The sequence below is a fragment of the Tachysurus fulvidraco genome, chromosome 3 (assembly GCF_022655615.1).
Source record: "Tachysurus fulvidraco isolate hzauxx_2018 chromosome 3, HZAU_PFXX_2.0, whole genome shotgun sequence".
NCBI classification, from domain to species: Eukaryota; Metazoa; Chordata; class Actinopteri; order Siluriformes; family Bagridae; genus Tachysurus; species Tachysurus fulvidraco.
This window is the reverse complement of record NC_062520.1, coordinates 9,204,473-9,216,709: the sequence shown is the minus strand read 5'-3', so window position 1 is coordinate 9,216,709 and position 12,237 is coordinate 9,204,473. Positions and strand designations below refer to the sequence as shown.

General features: G+C 36.4%; 1 protein-coding gene across 8 annotated transcripts in view; it reads left to right on the top strand.

Annotated features, from left to right (window-relative positions):
* LOC113644229 (piezo-type mechanosensitive ion channel component 2) overlaps positions 1-12,237 on the top strand; it is a 128,448-nt gene that overhangs the window by 31,283 nt on the left and 84,928 nt on the right. For all 8 annotated transcript variants that reach the window (XM_047810778.1, XM_047810782.1, XM_047810781.1 and 5 more), the window contains one exon: positions 2,354-2,479. In XM_047810778.1, the coding sequence (XP_047666734.1) occupies positions 2,354-2,479 (126 nt within the window). The remainder of the gene's footprint in view (positions 1-2,353; positions 2,480-12,237) is intronic.

Here is a 12,237-nt window from a genome sequence, read left to right as displayed (position 1 = left end):
ATCACGGTTCAAGCCCCAGCACTTCCAAGCTGCCACTGTTGGAACCTTGATCAAGGCCATTGAACAAGAATTTCACTGTGTATCAAGCAACAATCTATGACTTTGCAGAGATATGGTTATAATACAATGTAGTGTGTATTTATATGTACTGTATAGATACCTAGATATTTTATTTTGAAATGTACAGCACAGTAGTGTCGCGAATATACTGTACAGTTTTATGGAAATAAACCAGTGAGAAATTCTATCATTAAATTTCATTTTACTGAAGATGCTTATCTGATTCATAAGCTCTAACCTGGATGCTTTTTCACCCTGCAATGTAATTAAGCCACTCATTTGCCACACAAGACCATCCACAAAGGATACTATATACCAGGCATCACCAAATGGCGGACCGCGGTCCGGAACCCGGACCGAGTGACGGGTCTGCCCGGACCCGTTAAAATTCTAATAGTATCATATTAAGCATCTCCTTATTATAATCTAATATTATAAGATTATATAAGCTCTTTGATATTAATTAAAAAAAATAATCTTTCGTTCATGCACAGTTAATCTAGTTATTACGACAGGAGGGTCATCAAAAGCCAAGCCAAAAACAGATTGTTTATGTTCCATACTCCAGAGCAGAAGGTGGCAGTAATGTACCTAATTACACTGGCAGGACAATTAAGATTCAAACTGCTGGCAGGACAGTTACATGTCCATTTCTCTCATGAGGAATGGAAGATGGAAAGGGAGTAAGGAGAGGTGGAAAGGAGAGAGGAAAAAGGGAGCTGCTCAAAGCTCTGCACTTTTCTTTTATTCAGTAAATTCTGCCCTGTTCTATTTTACTTGAAATGTCCTTTTGCCTAAGGTTCCTGTGTTATTAATGTAGTTAATGTTTAAAAAAGGGGCAGCTCAAAAGACTTTTGTTTATTTTTTTTCTTAAAGATTAAAAGCACTTTTATTTTATTCAGAAGATTCTAAATGTCTTACATTACATGAAATATAGGCCCTAAGTTCAGGCTGCACAAAGCTGTGTTTGCACTTTTTATTTATTTTATTCAGAAGAAATTCAGTGTCTGTTGTCTGTTACTTGACATGTAGTAAAGTAACTACAGTATTGTTTTCCGTTCAAGTGCCATACAAGTTCAGACTGTGAAAACACTTGAAATTTAACAATAAATTATATAGAAATGTATGTGCGTTATTGATTTTATTAACACGAGGGTACACTATTTTAAGAGACAATATAAGATTCGGACCTTTGCTGGGAGGAAACTTTAGTAACTGGACCTCTTTGAATTTGAAATGAATACCCCTGTTTTATACAGTATGTATCTGTGGTAAAAAAAAAAAAAAAATCCCCTTCAATTACCAAAGTAATATCTCATGAATTTACATTTGAAATAGATCAGTTTGATTATTTTAAACCTTATTTCCTCACTAATACATTATTACTAATACATTAGTTTGTTGTTACTCATTTTTAACTCAACCGCAGACCTTTCTCTAAAGGTCTGCGGTTGAGTTTGTGGCGTTTACTGTATCATGATTACTGACTTTTACATTGTCCGTGATAAATAACCATCAACATCCACCCCCTGCTGTTTCCATCCATGTGTCCCATCACGTCATGAGGGTGTTTATGTACCAGAGGACAAATTAAGTCCAACTCTTTTTCTCCTGCGCATGCCGTTTCAGTTGAAGTTTTCTGAAAATGGCACAGCTCTGAACTCACACTGCGCTCAGCGGTCTTTGCATGACGAACAGTCTACAGGCTGCCAAAAACATCAGTGGTATGTTACTACCGAGAGAGTGAAAGGGAGAGAGTGAAAGAGAGAGAGAGAGAGAGTGAAAGAGAGAGAGAGAGAGGTGCAGAGAGCAAGAGAGAGAGAGAGAGAGAGAGAGAGAGAGAGAGAGAGAGAGAGGTACAAAAAGCAAGAGAGATAGAGATTGAAAGAGAGAGAGAGAGAGAGAGAGAGAGAGAGAGAGAGAGAGAGAGAGAGAGAGAGATGTATAGCAGGGCGTAATACTGCTAACAATGGTGGATTATGGCAGCTACTTCACACAACGTGAAGACACACAGGATCGCATGTGTACTTTCATCCAGATATCTGGATTTCTGGATTTCCTCTCCAAATAAGGGATAGCTGCACTCCAGGCCCTTAGCTTTTCAAGTCTTTATATCTAATAATTTAATAATTGAATAATAATTTATTCATTAGAAATGGATGGATTTTCTTTAGGAATTGATATAAGAAAAAAAATTTTAAATCACTCATGCACTGATCAATGATCATTTAAAGACGCAATGTTCGTCAGTGTTGCACGTTTTTACCTGAACACACCTGTATCTTTTCTCCAGGCCACACAGGACGCCTGCTGAAATCCCTCTGCTTCACCAGTTTGAGCTTCTTACTGCTGCACATCATTTATCAGATCACCATCAACAGCCTGCTAGCAGGAGAAAACATCGAGCCCAACTTCAACTGTAAGTACCAGCCTGAAGATTCTGCGGTGGAATAAATGCATTTAAATATAAGCTCTGACTCTGATCACTGGTGCAGGAGAACAAACATTAGAAACTCTCACCTGGATCTTGTTTACCCTGACACGAGGGGCCTTTATCAGAAACCTCAAGACTGACTGGGCATTTATCCAAGCTTCACCGCTCATAAATAGCACGTAGCAGTATACACAATCTCTGCGCAGCTATAAGTCACAACATCTGTGCACAATATGGTCGAATCAGCACATAATGAACAGAAAAGCCTTCATATCCAACAGAAGTGTTTTCAGAGGCAGAATGTCTATACTGCAAAAAAACAAAATCTTAGCAAGTGAAATGATCTTGAATATGGGTAAATATCTAATATTTCTACTCTGAGGCTTTTATAAATGAAGCATAAGATTATTCGGTCAGTTTTTCTGCTTAAAATAAAAAAGAAAAATGATCCGCCAACAGAAGAATGTTTTATTTATTAGAAAATGCCTATAAATAGGATTATAATCTTATATTTAGTTAAGGTATCTTTTAATTGGAATCATAAGATTCCATTTGGCTACATTCATGGTAATCTTGTGCTAGAATTCTCGCCTGAACAGTGTGTTTTTATCAGAGATTTCCATAAATCACAGAATGTTTATTTTACTTTGCGACGTAAAAGTTTGTTCAGTGACATGTCTCATAAATTTGCTCTAGGGATATTGCTTTGCTATGGTATGCTTCTGTTAAAGGGTTTTCATTTATTTATTGAAATTCAGTTTTATTTGTATAGCACCTTTGCCAATAGACATTGTCACAAAGCAGCTTTACAGAAATCCAGATGTGTATTTTAATCCTTAATGAGCAGGTCAGCGGCAACAGTTTTAAGGAAAAACTGGCAGTGGAGGAAAACTTTTTGGTGACAGTGTTGGAAAAGTACATGGGAGTATTACTAAGTGTGTCGCGATGATGTTCAGTATGAGTACATTGTGACTTCTGGGATAAGCACAGGACAGGCTTTATCACTACAGCAGATCTGAGGTTAAAAAAAAAAAAGCACTGGTGGGATTCAGGCATTTTGACATCCAGCTTATTCATGAGAATAGCAATAATAACCATTTTCTTGCATGTGGATAGCACCAATTGGAGACCATGGTGGTGGCTTTGAACTGCTCTTGCTGTGGTCGGGCCTTGTGCTTAGGCCTCCATAATTGAACATTTGATGGTTTTGGCAGGAAGTGGAAGGACATTATGTTAAATCTATAATGAATTCAGAAATTATGCTGATGCTCATACTTATATATTGCTCAAAAGCTACTGGTTTCACAACTGCACTTGACTATATACAGTTGTAGAAACTACATTATTTTATCACACTCTATGGTGTCACTCAGATGAGGTTCACTTTTGAGTCTGGAGGTTTCTTCCTCACATCATCTCAGGGAGTTTATCCTTGCTTATTGGGGATAAATATAAATAATAACTCTTTAAATGTATTATGTTTATTTTTTCTTAAGCTACTTTGAGACAATGTCCATAGTTAAAAATTCTACACAAACATTTTTTTTAATGGAATAAGTAGCCCACCAAAAAACAACACAAAATGTGTATAAAATATAATGAAGACTAGAAAGCTTACATAAAGTGTTAGCATGCTTATTTACATTTTTCACTAGAATTTTCACTTAAAAAAATGGTTCAACATGAAGAGTGGTAGTACATGTGCTTGTGTTCACCATTTCTAATGTAGCAGAAAATGTAATGATTTAATTCAGACTGTTAAGCTTGTCATGGTGAGGAAATCGTTCTAATGACTTTTCGGTCTGTTCAGACACGGATCTAACTGACGCCAAGTTTGTGGTAAAAGCGTGTTGAAGACCACAGTCGGTATATGAAGCACTTTATATGTTTTAATAGAGCTTTAGAGATTTAAACATAAAACGTTAATATCTGTACATGTGTCACAGGTTTATGAATGTTATCAGGCCGTGCAGTCACGGCTTAGACCACCTACACACAGTTATGTCACATAAAATTGCAATTACGGCTGCTGGCTATCATAATACAGCATAATATATCAGGAAAGTTGTTTAGTGTGGATATATATATATAGTGTGTGGATGCCCAGATACTCCTTGGTAGGTCAGTGTAGTTGCAGGTGATCACAGAGAGTGATGAGGACACACACATTCACACGTGCTCACAAATCACACACACGAATAAAGCTGTCTTGCTGAGGTTAGAGGTCAGGTCCCTTGGCAGTTAGATACAGATGAACAGCATTGCTGGAACACGTAGTCACTTCGGGAATATGTTCAGTGTCACCTTGTGTGGTACACAACACACTGCCAGCCTGGCCTATGGAGTGAAGATATATTGCCAGAGTAATCTGAGAACATTATAGAATATGCAGAACAACTGATATCTCTATTTATTGATAAGAGCTGTAAGCTCTATTTCTGTATACTTATGATTGCAGATATATGTAAATAATATAAAGCAGAATTTTCAGGCATAAATTCCTGTCCAGAATTTGTCACTTCCTGCACACCTGGCTGCTGGAGCTGGGTTTTCAAAGCTCAAGCAATGGCAGGAAGTTTTTTTTTTTTTTTTTTTTTTTTAATGATTCTTTTTTTTTATGACTTTAAGCAATATATCACAATGCAAAAAAGAATGCTATGAATAATTAATACACATTTCTGAATTATTGGAGGCTTGATTTAAACCATAGGCTTTTTTATACATGTATTTTAGCATATGTATAGAACTGATCTATCTATCTATCTATCTATCTATCTATCTATCTATCTATCTATCTATCTATCTATCTATCTATCTATCTATCTATCTATCGATCTATCTATCTATCTATCTATTTATTTATTATTTATTTATATTTATTTTGTGTCATACTAAAGAGGAGTACAAATGCGGTAATGTAAAACTATATTCTCCATTTAATAGAGATTCAAGATTTTTAATATGAACTAGATTAAACCTAATGAACGACATTTTTTAGCTTCCTGACTGTTATAGAGGGACTTGTCCAGAGAATGTATAGCAGTAAGAGTTTGATTATTTTTTACTTGCTTTTATAAAATATATAGCAATGGTTAATGTTTTAGCCATCAAAGTTAACTGAAGCTAAATGTTAGAAACGTTTAAAACAATGACAGCTCACCTGTTTACAGTTTCCTCCAAAAAAAAACACTGCAACATTAGTTGGAAGTCAGTCTGTTTTTTTTTTTCTCCTGTTCACAGAACCTCATCTAGGCCATCTACATAGATCCGAGCTTCTCCTCTGAAACTGCCAAAAATTAAGGAAAACTAAAATATTATTAAAAACATTCTGACCTAAACCACTGACCCCGGCTTTAATAAACAGTAACATTTGATGGTGAACCAGATATGGCCGCTCCGTTGTGCAACACGAATGTACTGACTCTTAAATGATTCACATTCTGCACTTGGTGACTTTATATAAAGTTACAGGTTGCGAGACCGAAAAATGTGTTTAAATAATACATTTAATGAATTATGTTATGATTGGCAGTTGTGCATCATGACTACTGGTGAACCCTGTAAATTCAGATATGTGTAGTAATAACAAATAGAACATAGTAAAAATGTGGAATGGGATTAGCGCTTGCATGTACATGCACGCTTAGATATACACACACAAACACACACACACACACACACACACACACACACACACACACACACACACACACACACACACACACACACACACACACACACACACACATACACACAGGACACATTGTATTGTAGCATTTCTTTTCCTCAAATGCTTTGCACACCCCAATCAAATCAAATAATTAAAGGACATACAGTATCTCACAGAAGTGAATACACCCCTCACATTTTTGTAAATATTTTATTATACCTTTTCATGTGAGATACTGTATATTGTATAACATATTTCCTTTCCCTGACCCAAGTGGTCTTCTTCTCTCTGAGTTTCACATCAGTGCAACACACCTGAAGGGTAGAATTCCTCATTTATTGCTGTCTGTAGCCATTATTCTATTCATCGTTCTTCTGTGATTTCACCCAGTGTTTCCTGGTGTACTTTATTTAGTAACTGAAGGGAAAACCTCCTCAATATCTATAAATATTTGTAAGCAGATTCAAGTATAGGACATTTTTAAAAATATATGTAGTGGTTACATAATTGTCACCTCAGAATACTTTATGTAAACCTGTATATTTCTCCCTCTGGTCTTAACTAGTATGGTTCTAAATCACACAAAAATAAAACCCTCAAAACACTCACACTCAAAACTGTATAAACTCCAAAATAGCCAAACATTGCAAAAAGCTGAATATAACAGACCATTCAGGAGCAACAAATATGACTAGGCTATTGTTGGTGCGTTTACTCATCATGTGTCATTTAATTTAATACATGTGCATTCTGGTTTTATTCCACTTTTGAGTGCTATTTAATTTGAGTTCAATAAGACAGCCTGCAAGCACGTTTTGCACAAGTCAGATATACACAAGAAACACATTCTGAATCAAGAAAATCGTATAATCTCCAACTGATCAACATTTCTTGACTATTTACTTTTTTCTTGGTAAAGCAGTGCCAAGTAATGGGATAAATCACTGCTCCCCAAACAGACCATAGTTAAACTCTTTATGACTCCCATTTTAACTAGTTTGTAGTGATGCTGGTGCTGGTACCATTCACACAGTATGATACAACAATAAAATGTATACATACACGCTCATCCCAGGACAGTGCAGTAGAGAGGCTCAGCACCTGTTGTGTCTTCATCCATAAGCCTTAGAGAGGAAGCACCAGCTGAGCTGCAAACAATATCTATAAACAGCATGTGTTTGCACAAACCTTATTAGACATACACATGCATAGAGTTATCTAGAGTAACAGATCCTTTGTAGCTGGTCCATTGTAGCTGAATATTTTATGATAGATTGGATGTTTCAAAACCAAGTAGATTAATATTAACAGAAGTTGCTTTTTATCACATGACTGTCCATTCATCCATCCAATTTCTGTACTGTTCAGGGCCACTGGTAGCCCAGAGCTCGACAGGAGACTCGAGCTCTCTTCAGGGGACTCGGCTGAAGCAAGGGACTCCCTGCACACACTTACACTATTTATCTGTGCAAATCATGTTTTTAGAATCCAGAGGAAAACTGTACAACATGGGGAGAATAGTCAAACCATTTAAGAAATATAACACATACTGTATCACCTTACCTTACAACTGACCAATTAAGGGTTAAGTGCCTTGTGCAAGGGCCCAGCAGTGACAGCTTAGTGAACCTGATATTCAAACCTACAACCTTCTGTTCACTAAGCTACCACATGATACCATGATAACCACTAAGCCATTGTGCATCTCATATATGAATTTCATTTGTAGCTGTGTATTAACACATTACTTCTCTGTCCAGTAGTCTTAAAATAAACTCATTTCCATGTTGACTTTTTTAAACAAGCCATGTTGCCATTTCACTACTATGGGCAGATTTTTAGATAGGAAAGTCTATGAATATTATTCCCTTTATTCTAAATCAGTTTGAAAGATGCATGTTATTGGTTTCAGTATAGTTCATGTTTCAAAAGTCTGTTGCTGAACTGCCAGTTTTTTCATATACTGCTATGGTATTTTTTGAAGTACTCATTTTGATGCTGTTTGGCTCCTTTAATTAATTCAGTACAATGTGGACTCAATAGTGTGCATGAGTTTTTAATAACAGTGCAATAAAGTCATTCTCTGGCCATCTATAAACTAATAGCTGCAGAATTTCAACCTATTTGAGTCATAATGTGCATGTACTGTACCTTCCTTCTGAATTGTTCTTCATGCCCCCCACATTTTAGAAAGCTTCTGCATCATACAAACATACTGATAATTGCACTAGGCAATAGGCAATAAATCAACACATTTATGTGAATCCTGCTCTACTTCTCAACAGCTTCGTCTCCTGTATCCTGACCACTTTTAACATCTCTTTAAATCTCTGTACAATGCTAGATGCCAAACCTGTGCCAAAAATGACATCTCCCACCCAATCGCTGTTGGCAGTGAACAAATTTCAGCTAGTTGTCAAGAAAAAAGAGGTTGTGTGCTTCAGCAGTGCATCCCTTTGAGCCGGGCTGCACAGAGGTGAAAGAAAACAAGCACTCTTTCTGTAGAGGAGAGCTGGGGGAAGTTTAGAGATGAACGAATTTGAAAAACGAGTCCCTGTGCTCAAAGGGTGTGTTGTGGCAAGAAGTGAGTTCCTGCATGAAACATTCCCACACTCCCAAGTCTTCTCTCTAGTCTTACAAATGTTTAATATTGCATTTGTAAAAGTGAAGATGGAGTCATGAATCAAATGAGATTTCGGTTAATAAACATTGTTTAGCATCAACATTCATACAAATGAGTGTTTGTTGATTAATAGATGTTTTAAGAGATGCCCAAATTCTGTGCATATTTACAGTAATAACAAGGAAAACGTTAACTGATTGCTAATATGTTTAGTGTTACTTTGTAAATTCCTGCTTAGAAATAATACGTTTTCTGCGTAGAAATTCCTAGAAATGTTATGTAATCAGTCGCTAAGTATTAAGCCTTTATCCACAAAGTGCTGGTGCCAAGTTTCAGTTCAGTCATGCCTGAAGTGGATCTTTATTCATTTTAATAATTTGTTCTTGGTCTTCAAACTACTATAAGACTTGGCTCTTCAACCTATTTGGTTGGAATGAAATTGGTTCTTTGTGAATAGGAATTGTTTTTTCTAAAAAAAAAAAAAAATGGAGGAATACAGAACACTATATATATATATATCTCAAAGTTGAATGTGTTCCAGTCTGTTGTCACTAAGAAGAAGTCTTGTTCCTCTCAAGGTTCTTCTTCTAGAGTTTTTTTTTTTGCCAATGTCAGTATTGGGATCTAAAGCCAAGATTCATTTGGTACAATGTTTATTATTAAAAGTACTATATAAAGTTATTCATTCATTTATTCATTTGGAGTAACTGCTTTGCGCTGGTCTGTGTGTCTGTGGATTAAGAGCCAATCCCAAAAACACTGGGCATGAAGCCAGCTGGTTGGGACGCCAGTCTACTGCAGTGTAGTGCATTTGCACACATACAGTATTCCCACCCAGGGGCAATTTTGAATTTTTGAATCAAAACCCTTTGTGCAGACACAAATAGTTACCTGAGCTCAAGATTGGCCTGGGATCTGTGGAGCTGTGATTGCCTTGCCAAAGTGAGAGATTGTATAAAGATTGTGCCAGCTATAGTTGGAAGAGCACTTGCTTGTATTTGTGTGTACTTACAGTAAAAATAAATGAAGAAAGACATCTCATTGGAACAATCCTTAGTGTTCTTGGAAGTGCTTCACTCCTACCAGCCACATAAACTACAAAACTAATTTTGGCAGCACAGTTGTTTAAATGTGACAAATATATGCAAGAAGCACCAGTGTATGTATATAGTAAATCGTTTGCTTAAAGAACACGAGATGCATCTATCTCAGTACTATTAAATATGCTTTACATAATACAGCTGTTATAAGCCACTTTTATAGATGTCTAAAATAATGAAAGTCTTTTATAGATGTCTAAATTAATGAAAGCCTTGAAAGTCAGATAATTTCTTAAATACATATTGCTTAATTTTTTTTTTTTAAATAAATATGTGTTAGCATGTTTTCCCCACACCTCCAGGGTTGGGGGTTTGATTCCCATGTTCTCGCTGTGCTTTACGGTTTCCTACTTGTACTCTGGTTTCCTCTACTAGTCCAGACACATGCATTGTGGGCTGATTGCCATCTTTAAATTGGCCATAGTTTGTGAATGGGTGTGTGAGTATGTGTGCAATTGTGCCCTGCAGTTGGTTGGCACACTGACCATCATTTCTCTGCATTGTGCTTCAAGTCTCCAGGGATAGGCCTCAGGTTTCCTATAACCCTGTGTAGGATAAACACTACAGCAAATCTACAGTATGTATAGATGGCATGGAGACTTACTTTAAATTGCACCTGGAAAGAAATTATGTATGCAAATCCTTATGTATGCAAAACACTTAATACTAGCTATGAAAATGTGTTTGTGTGTTTGTTGTTTTGTCCTGGATAGAAACTATGTTATAACACTGCCAACTTTCTTTCTCTTTAATTTCTCGATTAGTGAATAAATATAAATGTTAAATCTCAGCGAAGGGCTAATTTCTAACCAGAACAAAACAGCAGGCGCACAACTTTGATCCAATAATATATTCTGTTATTGAGTCTCTACACCAGAAGACTGCTTTGTGTATGTCCTTAAGAGTTATTAACCATATCATTTCTTATGTACTAAAAATCAGCATACTGATTTTTAGTACATACTGTAGGTATGAACATACTGTAGGTATACAACATACTGTAGGTATGAACAGAGGCGTAGACCTCTGTGGGTTATCTAAAAATAGATGTTGTTCTTCATGGCTATTTTAGTTTGCTGTTTCATAGCTAAGATCTGTATACAGGAATGTATTAGGATATTTTTAACTTTCCGGTATAGCGTTTACAGTGAATTTTTTATAACTATATATTTCAACATAAAGGCTCTGTGTGTAATTATATGGTTTGCTTATCAGTTAGACTCCATATATAAGAGCCATGCATAACAACGTAAAATGGTTCCTATGGTTTTAAGTTCTCAGATGGTAAAAATTCTTGTGGCTGGCAAGCACAGTTTTACACAACAGCTCTGAAACGCTTACTGTGGAATGTAAAAGCATTTTTTAAGCCCACTAATGAGACTCCCACCTTACTGTGACCTCCTGTCTTGACCTCTTGGTGTGAATTAATAACCCATTGTTCGACTCTCGGGCACATGTGTAAGCTACAGTAGCTTTGTCCATATGCCAAAATCCTGACTTTTCAACTGTCCCCAAGTTGAAAAGCAGCCAGAAATAATAACAACAATATCCCAACGTGTTCTAGTGTGTCATAAACAGTATATGGAAGAATGAATAATAGTCATCCCTGGCATGCCCATACTACACGTTCTAAAAATACGACTACACTCTAACCCCCTCCTCCCTTTTTTTTTTAAATGGATCATACTAACAAAGGCCAGATTTAAATCATTACCCACACAAGGCTGGGGTAATGATGTAGTACAGTATTTGTGCATGTCGCAAAGGGTGGAGTGGTCTTGGATAGAATTTCATTCACAGACTCCAGTAGTTTGTGCAGATGTGTAAGTGACAGTAACCTTATGTCAGGGTCTAATGTCTCTCTTTTTAAGGTATGTACAGTATGTAGATACTTGTGTGTGTACACTGTATATACACAAGTAAAATACATATACTCCTATAAAACTTATATGGCATGTTGACTGAAAAGCCTTTTTAAACTTTAAATCATTTAAAGTTAGCGGTTTTATCTTACCTGCATATAAGGATAAATTGTGATATTTAAGCATTTTGTTTTCTCGCCTCTGCTTGTTTAGTATCATATTTTTCTCTCTCTAGTCCTGTGAAAAGTCTGGTTTCAGTAACACTTATTTTTTCTTTTTTCTTAAGCTCTTTGCTGAGCTTTGGCATGCACTGTGCCTTGGCAGTGGCTGTGTTTCAACAATAAGAAACCACTCGCCTTCTGAAAGGGATTGGTTTTAGTGCAACTACGCCGCAGGTGCCTTTATAAAAATAATTTCTGTACTGCGTGGTATTTTAGCAACAAAAGCGTACAATTTCAGGGAAAGGCTTGGACTGGCCAGTTTATTTC